The following is a 20,639-nucleotide window of genomic DNA, read 5'->3' on the forward strand; positions in this document are numbered from 1 at the left end:
AAAACAATGAACAAAATAAATATTTAAAAATACAGAATATTAGGAGGTGGTAAGTTCTACGGGTAAAAGTTAAGCAGGGATTGGGGAAAGGGAACGCTGGGGGAGGGGCCAACTTACAGTTACTTCAATTTATTAAATTTGCAGACCTCGCTCCCATCACAGATACCTCCCATGTGATGTTCCCACTACCTGGAATAGTCCTCTCTCCCCATCAACCTCTGGTGGCTCCAAATTCTTTTGACACTTCTCTCATGAAAAGGTAGAGTGTGCATCCCCCCCCCCCCCTTGAATCTGAGCAGAATTGTGACAACTTCAACTCATAGAGAATGTGACTTCGAAGGCTAGGTAGTAAGATGCATTGCAGCTGCCTCCTTGTCTACTGGAGTGACTAGCTCTAGGCTTGTTGAGCATGTGGGAAATGTGATTATCCTGAGGTAGTTATGTTTGTTGTTGCTGTGTGTGTGTTTTTAGTGTTGGCAGAGCCAGCTGAGGCTTTATTTGGGGGGGGGGGAACTCACTTGATTTGGCTTTTAGTTGGGGATATGGGAAAGAGGTGGTCCCCCAGGCAGTAAGCTCCCCCACCCCAAGAGTGAGCTAAGAACTGGGGCTGAGCCTCAGGCAGGTCTCCTGGGCCTGCCATTCCCCTCCACAGCTCCTTTCCCACAGGCTTGGAGGACAGGGGGAACCACAGTAGTCATTCACTTGGGCAAGACATCAGATGACTCAGACACCAGCATCCATCAAGGATCTCAATCTTCTTCATAACTACCATCTTGGAGGAGCTGATGCGGCTGAAGGAGCCAGAGCTCCTGCCAGAGCCCAAGTTGGCCTGGAAGCCCAGACCATAGCTGAGGTTCCCATAAGATGGGTTCAGCACACCTGAGTAGCTGCTGGTGGTCTTGGTGTGGATACTCATGTTCTACATCCCAGAATCCAGCCAGTTCTCCTCGCCCTCAAGCAGCTTTCCGTAGGTGGCGATCTCCACGTCCAGGACCAGCTTGATGTTCATGAGTTCCTGGTACCCATGCAGCTGCCAGGCCATGTCCTGCCTGACGTTTTACAGAGCACCTTCTAGCTCAGCCACCTTGGCCTGAGCATCCTTGATAGCCAGCTCCCCACAGGGCTCAGCATCAGCAGTGGTGGCCTCCAGGAAAGCTCTCTGGCCTTTAAACCCTCCATCTCAGCCTGATGTTCTGGTTTTGGTTCATCTCAGCTGATGTTCTGGTTTTGGTTCATCTCAGAAGTCTGTATTCATGTGATGGAGGTCATCCCCATGCTTCCCAGCCAACGTCTGTAGCTCCTAATACTTTATCTGGTACATGGTCTCAGTGTCAGCCTGGCTTCAGTTGGCAATCTCCTTGTATTGGGCCTTGACCTCGGTGATGATGCCATTCAGGTCCAGGGAATGGTTGTTGTCTGTGGACAGAACCACGGATGTGTTGGAGATCTGGGACTGCAGTTCACAAATCTCCCCTTCATACAGCTGCCTGTAGAATCAGTCTCATCAGTCAACCCTTCCAGGCGGGACTCCAGCTCTACCTTTGTTCATGTAAGTTTCAGCCACATCCTTGTGGCAAATTCATTCTCCATCTCTGAATGCTTGTTGATCTCATCCATGTACTGATTCTTCAAGTCCTCCACCACTCCCTGCATGTTGCCAAATTCTGCCCCCAGCCTCACTTTCTCCTGGGCCAGTGTGTCCAGCTGCCGCCAAAGATTGTTGATATAGCTCTTGAGCATGTTGTCCCTGTTACTTTGAGTCACCTGCTGCTGCTGCAGGAGGTTCCATTTGGTCTCCAGAACCTTATTTTGCTGTTCCAGGCTCAGCACCTTATCGATGAAGGAAGCAAATTTGTTGCTGTGGGTCTTGATAGTCTCCTCTTTCTGGTTGCACATGGCCTGGATGTTAGGGTCCACCTCCAGCTTCAGGGGGCTCAGCGGGCTCTGGTTCACTTGGAGAGCTGTGATGCTCCCCATGCTCCCAACCCTGCCGAACCCCCCAGCCAGACTCTTGTTGGTGCCCAGGCCACCCCAGTAGCTGCTGCCCACCTGAAAAAAGGACAAGGAGCTGGGTGCCAGGGCCACTTGGGTACAAGTGGCTGCTGAAGGCCCAGGGGCCCAAGGTGGACACCTTTTAGGTCTTCTGGGTCACCCTTGTGGATATGGTGGAGGCTGGAGTGGAGGCAAAGAGGCTGAACCAGACGAGATTTGAGAAAGAGCCAAAAAGCTGCTTCTTTTGTTTGGTTTTGGGGTTTTTTTTGAGGCAGTCATGTTTTGAGGAAGCCCAAGCCACATGGAAATCATGTGTAGGTACTATAGCCCATAGTTCCAGCTCATCATCTGAGACCTGGTGCCAGATTGTTTTATGTCACTAAGCTTTGGGAGTGGTTTGTAACCTAGCAATAGTAATTGAAATGGCACTTTGTCAACTAGTTAATTTCTACCTGTCTCAGTTTAAATGTAACTTCTTCAGGAATCCTTTTAGGCCCTACTCACCCTGCAGCTAGATCAGGTTCTTCTACTATAAACATCTTTTATTTCTTCTTATATCTAAACTTCTATTTTCTTCTTGTGGGTTTAATTTAAATTTGTGGTTTGTTCAAAAAGGCTAAAAACAAATATTTATCATGTCTCTGATGTACAGAAGCTACTTTTTATAGAAATCTATTTCACCCTCCCTTTTTAAAATAGATGTCAATTACCCTGATTATATATTCTTCAACATTTTATTATGAAAAGTTTCTAACATACAGCACAGTTGAACAATTTACAATGGACACTCAAATATCCACCACTTAGATCTTACATTAACATTTTACTGTTTGCTTTATCTCACATCCACCTATTACTCTATTCATCCATTAATCTAATTTTTAAATGTATTTCAAAATAAAATAGACATTGGTATACTGTCCCCTAAATACTTCAGTATGCATATCTTTAACTAGAGTTCAATATTTGTTTTTCTTGAGGTAAACTTTACATACAATGAAATTCAAAAATTTCGCTGCATTTTGACAATGTGCACACACCTGTATAACACAAATCCCTACCCCGCATGGGACTTTTTATATGGCAGCCCAGGGCTCCAAAGAGAAAGGGAGAGAAACAGGTGGAAATTGTATCATCTTTTCTAATCCAGTTTAGAAATTTAAAGCAGTATCACTTCCTCTGCATTCTGTTTATGGAGGCGGTCGAAGTCCTACCCAATTTCAAGAAGAAGAAACCTAGATTCTACCTTTTGATAGGAAATGTTTCAAAGAGCTCACAGAGAAAACAATTGGTTTTTAATAGTCCAGATGGATAATGATAGCCTAGACTAGGGTGAAGGCCATGAAAAGGGCAGAAGGGGTTAAAATCTGGATAGATTTTAAAGGCAGGCGTGACGGGACTTGCTGGCCAACTGACTGTGGGTGCGAGGAAAAGGGAGGAGTCGAGGATGACCATGAGGCTTTTGGACTGAGCAGGAAGAATGAAGCTGAGGAGAGTGTGGGAGGGGCAGGTTTAGGGGAAGACTGGGAGCTCAGTTTAAGACCTGTGTAGTTTAAGACATCCCTTAGACCTTTGAGTGAGGACAGTGAGCTACAGGTAGCAGGATATAGAGGCCTGACGTTTAGTGGCCAGGACTAGGCTAAAGATAGAAATTTAGGGACTATCAGAACAGAGATAGGGTTTAGAGCCATGAAGCTACAACAGCACCTGGGGATGAGTGTAGATGGAGAAGTCAAGGCCTGAGCCCTGGGACACGCCAAAGTGACAGGTTGCTGATGTTAGAAGCAGGGAAGGAAATGCTTCAAGGGGGAAGGGATCCATGCACCAAATGCTGCTGCTGGTTCAAGTAGGATGTGGACTGAGGACAACCATCGTCCAACACTCTGATAACCCCATTAGCTTCATGCCAAGAGGACAGTCCTTCTGTCTCATCTGAGACAGGAGGATCCATTCTTGAGTCAAGGCGAGTCCCAGTCTTGCCTGAAGTCTTGCCTAGATCCTCTCCCCTGCCTTGCCCTCAAAGAGGGTGAAATCAGAGGAGATTCTGTGTCACAGATCAGTGACTAGGGTGGGGGTAGGGCAGGACCCGGGGAGGAGCAGGGAGGAGTCATTTTCCTAAATTAGCATGACTCTTGGCCTTTCCAGAACTCTTTTCTCAGACACAACTTGTAACTTGAAAAGAGCATTTCATTGAGAAAAACAATTTGTACACTTCAAAGTCTTCTGGCCTCAAGTGAGGCTCCTTCCCTCCTCAGCCGCATCTTTGGGGATCTGGGGGATGATGTAGCTGGAGGAGACCAAGACCCTGGGTCTTCAGTATAGCCCAGCAGGAGGGATAATTGGGCATCCACTTTCCTGGAAAAAAGAAGCCAGGCAGTAGAGGCTGAGGTATGTGCTCAGGAATGGGGTCTGGAGCTGTGGACGGCTCTGGGAAAGGGGTTCAAGAGATGTGGGTGCCCAGCCGGGTATGGCTCAGCAGTTGAGCATCGATCTAAGATCCAGGAGATTTAGGTTTGATTCCCAGTCTGGACACATGCTGAGGTTGCGGGCTGGATCCCCAGTCGGGGCGTGCAGGAAGCAGCCGATCAATGACTCTCTCCATCATTGATGTTTCTCTCTCTCTCTCCCTTCCTCTCTCTGAAATAAATATCTATTTTTTTAAAAAAGAGAGAGACAGGTGGGCACTCGACTGTAGTCTCAGAAGATTCAAGGGCCTGGTGTCGTAAATCCTGGAGATAGTCACCTTTTCTGCCGCCGCAGCTCCGCCCTCTGAACCCTTAGCACCTGCAGTACAGGGTCCTCCTGGAACTCGCTGCCGTCGGAGTCTGGGGGGAAAAGAGCGAGCTCCCGGGGGCTGGCCTCACAGCGTGAGGGGCAGCCGTCGGGACCCCAGCAGCCTCGCCTCCGCTCACCTTCAGCAGCCTGCAGCAGCCGGGCGGCCTGCAGGAGCAGGTCCTCCGGGGGGGCGTGGCCAGCAGCCGGGGAGGAGGTGACCGCAGGCTCCGGAGACCCTGCCTCGAGCAGAGGGGGCGGGGCCTCGACCCGTGTGGAAGCAACTTCAGCCGGAGGGGGCGGGGCCTTGCGCTGAGGCTGCGGGCCTTCCCGGCAAAGGGCCGGCCCCGCTGCGGGGGGCGTGGCCTGGGCACCCCGAGGCTCAGCCTCAGGCCCACAGGGTGGGGTCTCCGCCGCAGGAAACCGTGAATTAGATGGAGCGGAGGCGACTTCAGAGCAAGGGGGCATAACCTTGGTTTGGGGGTGTGCGGTCTTGATTTTCGGAGATTCAGCCAGGGGTGGAGGCAGGTCCTTGAGGGGAGGGGGCGTGTCCTCCAGGCCGTCGGGAAAGAGCCGAGCGGTCACTACTTGACCTAGAGGGCCTTGGAGCTGCGGGCCAGGCCCCTGGTCAGCCACCCTGACTGGCCCAGAAGATTCTGGACGCCGGGCTCTACCCTTCCGAGGCCTGGGGCTCTGCTTCTGGAGCGGGGCGGGGCTGCACTGCGCAGGGGTAGGCAGGGCCTGAGGGGCGGTAGGGGGAGCAGGAGTAGAGACCCAGGGCGCGGGGGGGATGCCCCCAAAAGGTACCCAGGGTGCGGTCTGTGGGGCCCAGAAAAACCCATGGGGGTAGGGGCCCTGAAAGATGTGTGGAAAGAACCCTGGGGGGATGGGCGGCCTCTCTGCACAGATGGCTTCCTGGGGACCAGGCCGGGCCACACTGCCCCAAAGTGGGATGCAGTTAGGCTGTGTTCCCAGGGAACCAAGGGTCTCCACAGGGGCAGGTGAGTTCTGCTGACAGATGGGGACAGGGACCTGAGGGGGAGAGAGAGTGTCCTCAGTCCCACTCAGGCCCCCCTTCCTCCAACTTCCCTTAGGATCCCCCTCAGCCCCTCAGGTGCCTCCCTCCCCCAGCTCACCGGAGTAGTGAGGGCAGAGGTCCCTGGCGGCACCCAGGTTCCGTCACCCTGACCTCCTCGAGCCTGTTCAAGCTTCCGCCGCTGCCGCCACTGGTACAGAATGTCATCCTCTGGCCGCAGGGGTGCCTGGGAGGAGACCAGGGCTGGAGCAGGAATGAGGGCTGGTGCCGGAGTTGCTGTGCGGTAAGTAGAGGGAAGAATGGGTAAGACGGGAGCCGGGGGATGAGAAACCAGGTGACAGCCTATGCACACACCCTTCAACTGTGCCAGTATTCACACAGGCTCTCCGGATAACGTCCCAACTCCCGTCTGGAGTGGAAGTGGGGAAGGGGTAGAGTCAGAGGAGAGAGGACTCATGGACTTTCCACCTTGTCATCATTCAATTCTTCCTTCATCAACAAATGCTTATGAACTCTTACTGTTGAGCCAGGCAGTGTTCTGGCTCAGGACAGGGCCACTGGCTTCCTCAGTCCAGGAGGGCAAAAGGACATCTTTCCCATTACCCAGAGCATTATTTCTACAGCGATGATCAGTAGGGCTACCACTGTCTTTCAGAGAAGCCTGACCATGTGGTGCTGCACAGAGAAGGGGGCATCATCTCGGACCTCTCTCTCCTCACCTCACCTCTATATCCCCCAAAAACATGTGTGAAGAGAATCCTGTGATTCTACTTCCCACTTCCCTTTACTCTGCTCCTCAGGCTCTGGCCCAAGCCAAACTATCAGCATCTCTCACTGGCATTGATAGCAGCCAGGGGGTTTGTTAACACTCAAGGAAGATCATGTACCGTCCCCGCTCAGAAAGCTCTCGTGGCTCCCTAGTCCTAAAATAATGGCCAAATGCCTCCCCAGGCCTACATGGCCCAATGTAATCTGACCCCTGCCAATCCTTCCCTCATCCCATACTACTCTCACCTCTGGCTCTTGCCTTTTCTCGTTCATTGTCTGCACCACGCTTCCTCCCACTTCAGGTCCTCTGTTCATCCTAGAGGGCTCTTGTCCCCACCTTCATCATTCAGGTCTCCACTTAGATAGCATCTCTCTTGGGAAGGCCTTCTCTGAATTCCCAGCATCACAATCCTCTCCTGCTTACATTTCACATTTGTTTGTGGGGTTATGGAGCTTCTCTCTGCCCTACACTCACTATGCTGTGAGAAGCCTGAAGATAAGACTAGGAATGGTTGGTTCACTGTGGAATCTAACCCTGCTCACAGGGCCTCATACACAGTAGGCAGCATACACATGATTGAATGAATAAATTTGACCTGCAAAAAACATCATGAAGTAGGTGCTAGTTTTATCCCCATTTTACAGAAGAGAAAACTGAGGCTCCGAAAGGAAAGGTGAAGCTTAGATGCAAGGAAGAATCAGACAGGCAAGTGCTTGAGCAGGATCACACAACATGCATGAACACCTCTCTGGTTACTTGTGCTTGCCTGTCCCCACTCATGGGAGCCCTATGAGACACACAGAGCACCTGTCCTGTGCTCCACTGCATCCCAGGACCTGGGCACAGAGTAAAAGTGACAACAATGATGGCAGTAATAGTAAGCCAGGTCCTTAATCTTATCTCGGAAATCTTGGGGGCAGATATTTGTGAGTTCAACAGTTTGCATGTTTTAGCAAAATTGCATGGTATGCACAGTGCAGACAGGGGTCTGATGCAGTACACCTGACTCAAACACACTGGTATTTGGTTGAACAATATGCAATTGCCAATATTTAATCATTTTTTACTTACAAAGGCAAAATTTCATATGGTTCAATGTAATATATCCATAGCAAAAAGTATGAAGTTGCCCAAAATGATAGGTAGATAGGTAGGTAGATAGACAGACAGACAGACAGATAGATTATAAATATCCTTCTTATTGTTGAGATCAGATTTTGCTGTCAAATCAAGCCTGGTGCCAAATTTGCAAAAAGCCTTCTGATTTTGGAGCTTTGAGTTCAGAGAGGCAGAGAGGATAGAGAGAACCTGTCATATTAATGATCGCTACTATTAGCAGAGTGGTGCTAGGAACTCCTTGTATTCACCAACTAATTTAACCTTCACAGCACCCAAAGCAGAAGAGTACAATTATTATCCCTGTTTTAAAGTTGGGGACACAAGGAAGGCCCAGAGAGGCCCAAGGTCACATGGCTGGTTAGTGGCAGAAGTGGGATTCACACTGACTGCCCTCAATCCTTGCTCTCCAGAACTCACCATGTGCCGTGCAGTCAGAGCCCTTGCTGGAGTCAGGGGTGACGGTCATAGAGGAGGGAGAAAGACCATCAGAGCTGTCAGGGAATAAGGAATTGCTGGAATTGCTGGGGCTGCGGGAGGAGGAGGAGACCGAGGCCTTGCTGTAGGAAGAAGACAGAAGTGAGGCAACAGGGGTCTCAGAGGCAGTGGGTGGGGCCTGGAGTTGTAGGAGTGGGAGGGTGATGGGGGCAGGGAAAGCACCTGTGTTTCAGCAGCCTGGCAGCTCTGCTTTGCAGGCTCAGCATCTCCAGGTCCAGCAGGGATGAGTTCCATGTGTTGAGGCTCTGTGAGGTGAGAGGGTCAGAGGCCAGCCGCCATCCGAAGGCTGCTCACAAAAGGGCTCCAGACAGAGGGCCTGGAGCACACATCTGCACTCCACCTGGTACCCTCACATGCTGGCTTAGAATCTGCTCTTCCTCCTCAGGGAAGTGTGACACCGTTTTCCTCTGTGGATCCACCTCCCTCCCCTAATGCAATTATTGTCGTAGGAGAAGGGTTGGCCCTACCTTCCTGATCAGGCATGGCTAATCACAACATTCTATCCTCTGTTTTACAGTGACTGTGAGCCAATGAGAGTAAGCCCTAGGGCTTTGGATGGAGCTAATGGAAAAGTCTCCTCTTTCCTAAGGACTAAATAAGTTAGAAGACTAAAACTACTGGGGCCATCTTAGCTACTTTGAGGGGAAAGCCTGCCTGAGACTGAGCCCAACAAAAAAGAACAGAAAGCCAAAACAGCTGAGTTCTTCCCAATAGTGTTCAAACACCTGGATCCAGCCATGCCTGAAAGCACCTACTTTTGGACTTTTTAATTGCATTAGCAAAAAAATCCTCTTTTTTGTTTTTGTTGTTGTTTTTTGTTTGTTTATGCTTCCTTGAATTGGGGATTGACTCTAATTCTATCCCAGGGCTGGTGCTGTCAGTTCAGGTAACACAGGGGAAGGAGGAGATGGGGATGTCACCTGCTTTATTTCCTGAAGGGGGGCCATAGCCTTAGCCTGTGATGCACTGGAAACCTTGGCAAAAGTTGGGACTGCTGTGTTGAGTCTTCCTTCTGGTTTACTGGCTCCTGCTGAGAAGCCCCAATTGACTTAGGAAGACCAGGAGGAGTGGCTACTGAGAGCACTGAACAAGGAAGGTTTTAAGCCAGGAGGTGGATGGGACTGAAGCAAATACCTGCTGCAAGTTGGCTACTAGGGTCTGGACATTCAGGCCGCAGCCACCAAAAGTCAGCTGGGGTTGGGCCTGCAGGCTGGCGTTCCTCTCGGCTTGTGGGCTGAGCCTGGCGGAACCGGTTTATGAACCTGTGGGCATCAGAGAATGGGAGGCAGGTGGGGTAAGGAGAGTCAAATAATAATAACAATAATAATCACAATAGCCAATGCTTACTGAACACCATGGCAGCACCTGATAGTTGTCCCTCAATATCCATTCTCTTTTCTTATATAGTAATACAATATTAGGTAAGACTTGTAGTGGACACACAGCCACTCTTCCATAGATACATTTACCAGGTGCCCTTGTAGCTTTATGGCCATGTAACTGGGTTCTTGACTAACAGGGTATAAAGAGATGTGATTCTGAATAATGGATGTTGGGAGCCATTTTGGTCCATGAAGGAAAGGGCAACAGCCTGAGGGTTGGAGGGCAACAAGATAGAAGGAAACCATTTCTGACACCTCAACTAGGGGCTGTCATATCAACCCTGGTTGCTTCTGCCTGTTAGGTGAGGGAGAAATAAATACTATCTTGTTTAAGCCACAATTAATTTTGGACTCTTTGTTATGGCAGCTGAACTTGTGTCTTACAAATCCAAGTGCTCACTATGTGACAAGCATTGTTGTTTTTTTAAATATATCTTTATTGATTTCAGAGAGAGGAAAGGAGGGGGAGAGAGAGAGGCAGAAACATCAACGATGAGAGAGTCATTGATCAAGCCCACAACCGGGCATGTGCCCTGACCGGGAATCGAACCCCGATCGCCTGGATCCTAGGTCGACGCTCAACCGCTGAGCCACGCCTGGCCGGGCTGTGACAAGCATTGTTATAGAAGCTTTACAGACAGTAAGGAACTCACCGAAAACTTAAACAGCCCTAGGGGAAATGTTATTCATATCCCCAATTTACAGTCAAAAAAACTTAAGCCAAGATCATACAGAGAATGAAAGAGCTGGGATTTGAACCTAGGCAGCCTAGCTCCAGAGCTCTTAACACACATGAAGTATGGTCCTGAAAATGCTATATAAATAGCATTGGCTGTGGTGATTATTACAGGATGCCTCCCCCCACCCTCCAACCTTTCTTGCCCTCAGGGCTGATGGTACTTACTTGGCCACCACAGAGTCACCAGTGTCAATCAGGGTGGGTGGTGGGGAGGCACCCATCTGTTCCTCAGTGGTGCTGGGTGGGGATGGGGTCCCTGAGCTGGATGGCCAGGACTTCTCAAACAGCTCATGGGAGTTGGGATCCGTGGCCAGAGCCTTGGAAGTTTCTGGGATCCTGGATCTCTGGGACCTGGATGGGCTCAGGATCTAAGATAGGAGAAGTGGGGAGAAGAAAAGGTGACATCCCTGTAGGGAACAAAGACATACATGAAGTCTTAGTCCAGAGGGGAGGAAATGCATCTCACAATGGTAACAACTCAGAGTAAATGAGGCTGTGATGGTGGTAGAGGACTGGATAAGGGAGGGCCACGGGGAGGGGAGGAGGGAGTGTCCCTTAATCTCTTACCCGCATCTCTTATCACAGATCTTCACTCCCTTGCTACTGGGCTGGCACACAGGACTCTCCGTGGGGTGTCCTCACCTTGGGGTACCACGTCTAGCTTTGACCCAGGGGAGCATCCCCAAAGGGGCAGTCTTGAGTGGAGAAAGCTGGGAGGCTGCAAGGGGAGAGTGAGATCAGCCCGGGAGGAGTAGGAGGTGGGGGGTGTAGAGGGTGCATCAGGGTGGGAGGATAGGAAGAGGAGAGCAGAACAGACTACAGTTCCCATGGATTCCTGGAAGAGATGGACTATAATTCCCACGAAGCACCGCTGCACGTTCAAGATAATGATACTGGAGGCAGGATTCCCACTAGCCCTCGGAGCAGTCTCAAAAGAGAACCCAGGAACTGCTAACCGGTGGTTCTCAACACCGGATCCAGCCTAGTTGTCTTTGAAAAAACAAACAAACAAAAAACAGATGCATGGTCCTCACCCCAGACCAAAAGAATAAGAATTATCTGGAAGCAGGAGCTAGGCATCTGTATCTTTTTCGTAGCTAAACCCAAGGGTCGTACATTTCCCATAAGTCCTGGGGACACTAAAGAAAAAAAGGTAGATGGACTACAATCCCCATCAGCCACTGGGCTCTGCTTAAGCAAGAAAGTCAGAAAACAACACCCATGAGAGTCTGGGGGAAACTTCAAAATTAAGAAACTTAATTCCTAAGATACCCATGAACACTCTTAGAAGAAAAAAAAAACAAAAACAAACCCTTGAGGCCACTAAGAGGGCTGGACGGTAAGACGCTATCGGACCCCCGGGATGGTGAAGTCTAAGACTGGAGCAGCCAAAGCTGCGGAACAGCTTGGGAGTTGTAGTTCCTCGCGACTGAGGAGCCACTCCGGACCCCGGCAAACCTGACCGAGGTTGTGTTGCTCTCACCCTGGTCTTACCCAGGCCTGCTGTGGTCCCCGGAAGAGGGATCGGACTCACCTGCGGTTCATCCCGCAGCTGCCTCAGCGTTTCCGCCTGCTCCCCTCCGGCAGCGTGCGGCTCTCGGTCGCTTAGCAAAGCCTCTCCGTCGCTTAGCAATGCTCTACCAGCCCCGCCCCTCCCCGCCGGTGCCCTCGCGGGAAGATCGCAGCCTCCAAAGCAACCAATGATAAAAATCGGAAAGCGGCCAAAGGGAGGGTGTCTCACAATTGGCTGTACCGCCAGCCTGACTGAGAGAGCGTGTTTGATTGGAGAACCATCCAGAGCAGCGGTAATTGGCAAGCCTGTGGACCAATGGAAAGAATGAGAAACTGTGCTCGAGGTTAGGCGGGGCTTCTAAAAGTACTGCTTCCAGGCAGCCTGGTCTTCCAGCCACGCCCCCTCTTGCTGCGGGAATTTCGTACAGACTCCATTCCAACAGCCGTTTTTCCCGTTGCAGGGAGAATCGGGGAGACTCTCTGTCCCCTCTAACGGACGTCCCTCCATCAGTCGGACCCGCAGGCCCGTCCCGCCCGGTCACCTAACTACTTCCGTCTTGCTGCAGGAGCAGCTGGTTGCGCCAAGTGCCAGGTCTGGGCTCCTGGCCAGGTGGCGGGATCAAAACGAGCTATTTCGGGCCAGGCGCGCGGCCCCCGGGGGGTCAGCCTGGACTCTTCTTGTCCACGTCCTCTGGCCGCTGCTCACCTGGCAGACCCCGCTACCCCGCGCATCCGAGGCTGAGTCAGAGGCACAGAATTAGGCCCGGCTTGCCGGGGGTGGGGCTGGAAATAGGGTCTGTCCTCTGTCCTCCTGACAGTTTGGCTGGTCCACCGCATTCCCTGTACCCAGGATTCTGCTCTTAAGACTGCCATCTGCGTCATCTCCAGAGCTGCCTGCGGGGCGGGGGTGGAGTAAAGGGACTGGGAGCTCTGCAGAGGGTTTCTCCGGCCCTGGGTCCCAAATGCCGCGCGGTACTCCCCATTCCGGCAAGGCTCCGCCTCCTCAGCCTTAGTTTCCCCTTTGGGAAATAGGAGAATCTTGATACCTCTCTGGCATCCAGCAGGAGCTTAATAAATGGCCAAGTCATTGTTGGCTTTCTAAATAAGGCTCTGTTAGTGGCTGGGCTGGCCGCGGTCCGAGTGTCCCCGGGCGGCCCGCTGAGGGGCGGACACCGGGCATGCTATAAAGCAGCGGCGGCGCACGCGGGAGCACCGCAGAGCTAGAGCGGAGGAGGAGTAGGATGGAGATCCCCGTGCCCGTGCAGCCGTCTTGGCTGCGCCGCGCCTCGGCCCCGCTGCCCGGGTTTTCGGCGCCCGGGCGCCTCTTCGACCAGCGCTTCGGCGAGGGACTGCTGGAGGCGGAGCTCGCTGCGCTCTGCCCCGCGGCGCTGGCGCCCTACTACCTGCGCGCCCCCAGCGTGGCGCTGCCTGCCGCCCAGGTGCCAGGCCTGGGGAGGGGCTCTAACCCGACCACTTCCAAGGCTTGGGGTCGTGGTCACCCGGAGGGCGGTGAGGGAATGCCCTTGGCTTTAGGAGGGATGAAAAGTCCGGCCACTCAGAGGGGCTTCCGGAGTTCCCCGAGTACGGAATCTTAGAGGCCAGATTAGAGGGGTCGGAGGTCCCCGTCGGTCTGAGGAGGGCCTCAGTTCTAAAGGGACTGATAGGGTGAGGTGGTCACTCTGAGGGAGGTGTTTTGGAGACTTTGAAGGAGGCTAGTAATCCAGGGAATCTGGAGTGGGGGGCCGGGAATGGGAGCCCAGTCATTTTGAAGGGCGGGCGTAGGGGCTCCCAGTGACTCCTGCGGGGAGGAAATGTTTTGTTCTTGGGGATGAGAGTTTGGAGACTGTATGGGGTGACCCCATGTATCCTGGAGAGGCAGAGGGGAGGGTCTTATGACTTGAGAAAGGGGGAGGTGGCTGGCCACTCTGAGAAGTGGGGGAGGAGTACTAGTAACTGCTGTGGTCCCGTGACTCGAGTGGGAGGTTATGACTCTGGCGTTGGGAGAAGCATCTTGTCATTTTCTGGAGAGGGGGCGGAGCGTGTGTGGCTGTAAGGGCCTCAGGGGCTCTAAGATAAAAGGACTTGAGGAGTCAGTGTCCACGACTATGGTGTCCTTGACACTGGGGGTGGCGCTCACTTTGTGAGGGCGGAGGTCCCTGACCTGGCAGGTAAAGGGTGCCTCATTCCTCTGGGTAAGAGGATGATGAGACTAGTTATTTGGGATCAGGATGAGGCCATCCACAGCTACGAGTAGGAAAGGGGGCTCCCCAGTTTCGGAGGCCAGGGTAAGCTGCACTAGAACCTACAGGGGAGAGGCCTTGCTTGGGTCCTGGGAGCCCTGCCCCGCTCCGTGACAATGGGGCTGTGCGCAGGTGCCCACCGACCCCGGGCATTTCTCGGTGCTGCTGGATGTCAAGCACTTCTCGCCGGAGGAAATCGCCGTCAAGGTGGTTGGTGAACACGTGGAGGTGCACGCTCGCCATGAGGAGCGCCCGGTGAGCCCGCTGCTACTGGCCGGGGCAGAGCCAGAACCCGGGACAGGACCTGCTGGCCTAAAGGAGGGGGGTAGCAATAGGGAAGGGCTGGACATTCAAGCCTCTCTGCTTCCAGGATGAGCACGGATATGTGGCTCGAGAGTTCCACCGCCGCTATCGTTTGCCGCCTGGAGTGGACCCTGCTGCCGTGACGTCAGCGTTGTCCCCTGAGGGCGTTCTGTCCATCCAGGCCGCACCAGTGCCCGCCCAGGCCCCACTGCCGCAGACACCCGCTGCTGCCAAATAGGGGTCTGGGTACGCCTGAACCCTGGGATCCACCTCAAGCCACCTCTTTTAAAGCCGACCTGACTCCGCCCAACCAGATATCCCCAGCTCGCCAAGACTACCCCCCACACACCCAATCTGGGATCCAGCGCAGACCCTTCCAAGCTAGACTCAGCCCTGGTAACCTAGGCCTTCCCACTGACCTCCTCTCACACCCCCTTGTTTTCAAACCCCAACACCACCTTCCTAGCTTCCAGACCCTACAAGCACAACCCCTCAGCCTAGTCTCCCATCCTCACTAACCCCTTTCATGGCATATAAACCCACTCAAAACTCCGTTTCCTTCTCACTCGTCTATGAAAACATCTCCACTCTGACACCACTTTATGATATAGACAGCCCTGTCCCCACCCTAGGCCAGTCAAGCACAGTCCCCCCACTCCCAAAGTCCCAGACTGTAGACTTCCAACACCAGACCATCCAGGCCTGGTCTTCCCCTCATTCCAACCAGACACTCCATTCCTTGCCCCCCACCCCCCACCCCCATCTTCTGACTTGAAACCTCAGCCAGCCACCTTCAGACTCCTGAATCTTTTCTGACCTTCACCCTTGGAAACCTATTCTAGGCCAACCAGGACCCTCAACCTCAAAATGTAGATACCCTGCCCATCTCCCCAGACTCTACAATGTCCTAACCGCCATCTCTAACTTTACCAAAGACACCCCAGTCTTGACCCCTAAGTCTCTAAACACAGGCAATCCACCTTCCACACGCCTCCTCTTATTTTTCCAACACCCAGCCCAGCAGCCACTTTCTTTGATTCCCCACAATCTTTCTTTCTCTGCGAATTCCCTACTGCCCCATCTACTCACTCCCCCAATAAATATGCTAGAGCTGTGCCAACTGCTTTATGTCTGGGCTGGGAAGGATGGGCTGGAGCAATCAGAGGACAGCGAGAAGAGGGGAAATGTTTATTGGAGTGGGGTGGGGTCAGGGGAACATCACTGTCGCTCATACATCTCCCGTAGGATCTTCATGCTTTCTGAGTAACGAAGCTGGTTCCGATGAGATGCCTCCTTCCACCTGCAGTGGGAGAGGGGAACCAGAGGGAGGACTCAGCAATTGGGGCAGAAGCCACAGAGGAACAAGCAGGCTGGGGATGCTCACCTCTGGCGGATGCGTTTCCAGCGCTGCATGTTGCGGTAGATGAGTGTGGAGGGTGAGGGCTCAGGCTCAGAGGGCTGTGTGGACAGACAAATTAGGCTGGGTGGCCATGCCCAAGCCCCACAACATATGTCCCATAGCCCCAGGCAAGCCTTGCAGACCCACCTCATCATCAGGGGTACTCTGTGTCTCGGGCTGCAGTGGGGATGGAATTCGGGATCTGCAGGCATCTCCTGGTGACCCAGGGGCTGTGGGAGGAGGCAACTTGTACACGTCACGACTCTTGCTGTTGGTGACTTCTGAACCCTGGGGACACAAGAGCCCCATACCAGGCCCCAAAGAGTCAGAGCCCAGGGCCAGGGGTATACATTTTACCCCTCCTGCCTGTGACAACAAACATAAGGGTCTCACCAGGGTCCTGTACTTAGGAGTCACGTCTGAAGGATGGGGACCTTACCCAGCTTGGGGGTCAGGTTTGTCTGCCCCAGGGATCCCTGTCTTCTCATGTCCAGCCCAGGGATCCCCATCCACCCCTGCCCAGCCACACCACAGACTCCCATCTATGCTTGCATAGCCCAGGACATCCCCATCTGCTCCCTTAGATCAGGTGGCTACACCTGTTTACTCTAAAGACCCCTCTCCAGCCCCCCAGCTCTTGGGGATCCCGATCTCAGAGGTCACACATATCTGCCCAGGTGAATTCTGTCCCTTTTTCTCCCAGAACAGTTAACCATGTCTGTCTGCTCTGGTGAGCTCTATCTATACCCTCAGTCTAAGGGTTCATATCTGTGTGTCTCACTGGATCCAGGAGACATTTAAGGGACACACAAATCTGTGCCTGTCTATCCTACAAGGAGGATACCGTGTGACCATCTACCCACTCCCTCCCTGGTTGTTGGGCAGGGGCCTACCACCCATCCCACCTCCTCATCCTCAGGCAGTGGGGGCAGCGGTGAGCTGGGTGAGCGTTCGCGCTCACGCACTGTGGGGCTGTTGCGCATCCAGGCACGGCAGATTGGGTACAGCGGTGTGTTCTCACTGAACTGAGCCAAGTCCACACTCCGGTCAAACAGCTTAATCACATACGTGTCTAGGGTGGTGGGAGCGGGAGGTATGTGAACATGCTTACATAGCCCCCTATCGCTGACCGCCCTCTAGGGCTACCACCTACTCACTAGATCGCTGTGGCCCTCCTTCAGCCAGCCCATCATCCATCTCCCTCCTCTTCTTCCTCCGCTGGTGTGGGAAGCGGGCTGATGGCCTGTGTGGGTTGGGAGAACATCAGGACCAGAGCTGGGGACCTCTCGTCACCTGGCTGAAACCCCTGCCACCTTACCGTTTGCCGGTGGCCACAATGGAGCAATCCCTGTGGGGAGAGACAGGCTATCAGCAGGCTGACCCTGGAACAAGTGCTTGCTCAAAACTCCCCAAAGGACACCATAGGGCTACTGAGATCAAGCCTGAAATGCTCACATGGACCCCACTAACCCTGTAGGCTTTGTGTCCCACCCACACCCCTGGGGCTCTATTTGCCAACCATGAGGGGACCTAAGTTTCTGCTGCCCCAGGGTTTCATACACATAGAGCGGTTAAAACTGTGGTGGAGGAAGTACAGGGCAGAGCGGTCAGTGCTTGGTTGAGTGAAGCCATTCACTACAAGCCCTCAGATACGGATTCCACCAACAAAACTTACTTGCTGTGGGTGTCTGAGGGGGTCTTCCTGGCTTCCTCATCCAGACGCTCCCTGGTAGCAGAAGAGAACTGTGGGCTTAGGGTTCCAAGGGCCCAAAGTGGGAAGGCAATGAGTGGCCTCTCCGTTGGGCTCCTTCCTCCCTAAGCCAGGTTCTGGGGTCCCACCCAGATCTACCCAGGACCAGAGGGCCCAACCTGCCAGGGTCCCCAACCCTCTCTGGCCCCATGCCGGTCCAGGTCCCAACCTGTCCATGTGACTCTTCTCCAGTAAACACTGCAGAACAGCATCCAGTTGGTTCCGGGCCTTGGCCATCTCCAACTCTGGGGAAGAGGGTACCAAGCAGGAGTCAGTTCCCAGGCCCAAGCAGGTGGGCAGCCAACTGGGCTGTGGAACGGCATGCACAGCCAATCCTATGGCCAGGCCCAGGCATGCTAAGAATGCAGTGGGCAGACTACTGAAGCAATGAGCAAGAGCTCTGGGTTCCTGGGCTGTTCCACCTAACGCAAGTCACCTTACCTCACTGAGCCCATTTCCTCATCTTGAAAAATGGGTCTCCAAATGACACCTATTTGCTAGGGCTGCTCTGATATTTAAATAAACCTATGTTGTATGTGAATCTCTTAGCAAAATGCAATAATAAGTAACATGCACACAGTGCTTATTATGTGCCAAGCATTGTTCCGAGCATATCACACATATTAACCCACTGAATTCTCACAATAACACTGGTAGGTACATATGATTTTTATCGCCATTTTATAGATCATGAAACTGAGGCACAGAGATGTCAGGTAGCTGCCCAAAGTCACACAGCTAGGAAATTTCAGGGCTAAGGACTTGCACCCAGGCCAGCTGGCTCCACAGCTGAAATTAAAAGGCAGGGACTCCAACTGGGTGCAGAATCTAGGCCCCAGATATGCTTCGTTTGGATAAGGCAGTGGTGTTACTTTAAATCCAAATTAAATCTGAATCAGCTCACAACATTTAATTGGGAGACTTCACCCCAAATACCCATTTTTGGCTTTTTCCCCCCACACGGGAAATAAAATCTGGGCCCACTTTCCTGATCAATGAGGTAAGGTGACTTGTCTTAGGTGGGACAGCTCAGGAACCCAGAGCTCTTGCTCACTGCTTCAGTAGTCTGCCCACTGTCACATGCCTGCAGCCTATGTATTTGCCTCCCATCATCACAGAACTTAAGGAGTTAATGATGTTATAAATATTCTCCTCTCACCCTGGGAGGTGTTTGCTCTCCTCTTCCAACTAGTATGTGCTCTGGCTCAGTGCTCAGAGCCTGGAAGGACACTTGGGGATATGCTTTGACCAGCCCTGGGACTTCCTGAGGAGACCAGAAGATGCAGGGATTCCTGACATCACTCAGAGGAGAGACAGGGTAGGGGGGTGGGAGCAGCTGGGATTCTAGCAAAAAGCCTTGTTCAGGAGCCAAGGTATGGATCATGCCCACATCTCTTTCCCTACCCTCCACTTCTCTCCTGAACCTCAGACCTTGGGATCCCATGGACTCCTGGACACCTCCTCCTGGATGCTGCACAAGCTCCTTCCTCCTACTGGGTCCCACACTGGCCTCAGTGTTTCTCTAAACTTACCCTCTTTCCTGCCCCCATCTCAGGGTAGCCCCACTGTCCCCCAGTCCCTTCCTGGGACTCAACATGGACACCCCCTCCCTCCTCCTTTCCAACCCATCAACCCCTGTCCACCTAGCCTCCTGAGTTTTTCTCCCACCTATCCCAACCCTCCCCTCCCCACCCTGGTCCTTTTCCTTCCTTCTTCCCCTGGGCTCCTAACCTCAGTCTCCCCTTCTGATCCACCCTCCACAAGGTGGCCAGTGAAATCTTCCTAAAACCAACCCTGATCCTGATCCTGCCCTTAGAACCCTTCATGACTCCACAGCATCCCCAGGACAGAGCCTGAGCTCTTCAGCCTGGTGTTCACAAGCCTCCATGACCGACCTACCCACACCATCATCGTGGTCAGGACCCCTATACTTTTCCACCCACAATTTTTTTTTTCCCATTTGAGAGGCATCTTTATTAACTCACGCCTCAGTTCAAAACCCTCCCTTGGCTTCCCATTTCCCTCAGAGCAAAAGCCAAAGTTCTAACCAGGGCCCACAAGATCTGTTCCTCTCCCCTCCCCTCTTTGCCTCTATCTCCTCACACTCTCTACCTCACTCACTCTGTTCCAGCCACACTGGCCTCCTGGCTGGTCCTGGAACAGGCCAGACAAGGCTTCCACCTCAGGGCTTTTTCAAAGCTATTTCCTTTGTCTCACTTGCTGTTCACTCACATATTCTCATGGCTCTCTCCCTCACCTTGCCTCACTCCAGATCTCACGTTTTCTCTCCTGCTTCATTTTATTACCACTTATACCACCTAACATCCTACACCATTTTATTATATTTTGCCTGTATCCTGTGCCTCTCCCACCGCCCTAACATGCCAGTCCTGGGTTCCCATGAGCTCAGCCCCAAACCAAAATGACTTCCTCTCTCTCAGCTTCTGTTTCCCCATCTACCACATTTCCGATTTCTAGGATTCTTGGGATACAGTGACTGCGAGGAGTAAAAACTTCCTTGTACTTCAGGCACTGAGTACAATGCTTGACTCATAACCACCGCTGGCAATGTAAAAACTGAGGTACAGCCAAGAAAAGAGTCCTTCTCAGAGTCACTGGGCTTGGAATCCCATGTCTTACCGCACCACACTGCCCAAGCCACCACCATTCAATCTCAAAGCTATCTTGAGCAAAGACCGGAAAGGTATGCAGGTGGCAGAAATCGCTCGATGCCCGACACTGCGATAGTCAGAAGCGCTGCAAGGAGAAGTCGAGTCGCAACAACCCTGTCTATCGGGACTCCCATACCCTGATCAGTCCCGTGCTCCTCTACGGGCCCCTGATCTCGGAGTCCTCACCTGATTTCTCCACTTTCACCTTCACCGGGAACATGGTTCGGGTCTGGGGTCTGGCTAGCTGGGTCAGAGGAGCCCAAAAGGGCCTAGGGTCACAAGTCTAGGCCGGAGGCAGACGGAGATTGGTCTAAAGACAAGCTTCGTGTGCCCGAGGTTTTCCGCCCTGAGCAGCATCGGACCGGGACTGCCGCCGCAGCCACCACCTCTAGTTCCCCTCTGGTGCTCCGCCCCCACCGGCAGTCGCTTGTCCCCATTAGTCAGTGCAACCGTCGATCT

The 20,639-nt window shown here is 52.9% G+C and overlaps 3 protein-coding genes and 1 pseudogene across 5 annotated transcripts; 1 reads left to right on the forward strand and 3 right to left on the reverse strand.

The window, feature by feature from the left end:
* Window positions 1–698: 698 nt before the first annotated feature.
* LOC107543371 (keratin, type II cytoskeletal 8 pseudogene) lies at window positions 699–2,531 on the reverse strand (annotated as a pseudogene).
* Window positions 2,532–4,147: 1,616 nt separating this feature from the next.
* On the reverse strand, window positions 4,148–11,952 carry PROSER3 (proline and serine rich 3). 3 transcript variants are annotated; one of them, XM_087826702.1, is made up of 11 exons: window positions 11,839–11,952; window positions 10,872–11,022; window positions 10,470–10,672; window positions 9,318–9,445; window positions 9,104–9,210; window positions 8,346–8,428; window positions 8,106–8,245; window positions 5,901–6,076; window positions 4,905–5,796; window positions 4,736–4,817; window positions 4,148–4,347 (listed from the first exon to the last, which is right to left on the reverse strand). In XM_087826702.1, exons 2-11 carry the CDS (start codon window positions 10,875–10,877, stop codon window positions 4,206–4,208), a joined length of 1,959 nt encoding a protein of 652 aa, XP_087682828.1. In that variant the 5' UTR covers window positions 10,878–11,022; window positions 11,839–11,952; the 3' UTR covers window positions 4,148–4,205. The 3 variants fall into 3 exon arrangements, with proteins under 3 accessions (XP_087682828.1, XP_087682827.1, XP_087682826.1); XM_087826701.1 differs by having other exon boundaries at window positions 9,104–9,213; XM_087826700.1 differs by having other exon boundaries at window positions 9,104–9,231.
* Window positions 11,953–13,057: 1,105 nt separating this feature from the next.
* HSPB6 (heat shock protein family B (small) member 6) lies at window positions 13,058–14,864 on the forward strand. Its single transcript, XM_016220977.2, has 3 exons — window positions 13,058–13,255; window positions 14,189–14,311; window positions 14,427–14,864. Exons 1-3 carry the CDS (start codon window positions 13,058–13,060, stop codon window positions 14,595–14,597), a joined length of 492 nt encoding a protein of 163 aa, XP_016076463.1. The 3' UTR covers window positions 14,598–14,864.
* Window positions 14,865–15,370: 506 nt separating this feature from the next.
* LIN37 (lin-37 DREAM MuvB core complex component) lies at window positions 15,371–20,522 on the reverse strand. The gene is made up of 9 exons (XM_016220967.2): window positions 20,367–20,522; window positions 17,678–17,753; window positions 17,434–17,484; window positions 17,077–17,106; window positions 16,916–17,001; window positions 16,664–16,830; window positions 15,906–16,046; window positions 15,744–15,817; window positions 15,371–15,659 (listed from the first exon to the last, which is right to left on the reverse strand). The coding sequence occupies exons 1-9, from the start codon at window positions 20,398–20,400 to the stop codon at window positions 15,578–15,580; spliced, it is 741 nt and encodes a 246-aa protein (XP_016076453.1). The 5' UTR covers window positions 20,401–20,522; the 3' UTR covers window positions 15,371–15,577.
* Between the last annotated feature and the right edge of the window lie 117 nt (window positions 20,523–20,639).

The sequence above is a fragment of the Miniopterus natalensis genome, chromosome 18, assembly GCF_054644295.1.
Source record: "Miniopterus natalensis isolate mMinNat1 chromosome 18, mMinNat1.hap1, whole genome shotgun sequence".
NCBI lineage: Eukaryota > Metazoa > Chordata > Mammalia > Chiroptera > Miniopteridae > Miniopterus > Miniopterus natalensis.

Bases quoted from the DNA above. Each gene is read 5' to 3' on its own strand.
- HSPB6 (XM_016220977.2), top strand. From the start codon at position 13,058: ATGGAGATCCCCGTGCCCGTGCAGCCGTCTTGGCTGCGCCGCGCCTCG. The intron at 13,256-14,188 runs GTGCCAGGCCTG...GGCTGTGCGCAG, and splicing joins TGGCGCTGCCTGCCGCCCAG to GTGCCCACCGACCCCGGGCA. The intron at 14,312-14,426 runs GTGAGCCCGCTG...CTCTGCTTCCAG, and splicing joins CTCGCCATGAGGAGCGCCCG to GATGAGCACGGATATGTGGC.
- LIN37 (XM_016220967.2), bottom strand. From the start codon at position 20,400: ATGTTCCCGGTGAAGGTGAAAGTGGAGAAATCAG. The intron at 17,485-17,677 runs GTTGGGACCTGG...TTCTGCTACCAG, and splicing joins GAGAAGAGTCACATGGACAG to GGAGCGTCTGGATGAGGAAG. The intron at 15,818-15,905 runs GTGGGTCTGCAA...CTGTCCACACAG, and splicing joins AGAGTACCCCTGATGATGAG to CCCTCTGAGCCTGAGCCCTC.
- PROSER3 (XM_087826700.1), bottom strand. The intron at 8,246-8,345 runs GTGCTTTCCCTG...TTCTTCCTACAG, and splicing joins GCCAGGCTGCTGAAACACAG to CAAGGCCTCGGTCTCCTCCT. The intron at 5,797-5,900 runs GTGAGCTGGGGG...TCTCCCCCTCAG, and splicing joins CCTCTGCCCTCACTACTCCG to GTCCCTGTCCCCATCTGTCA.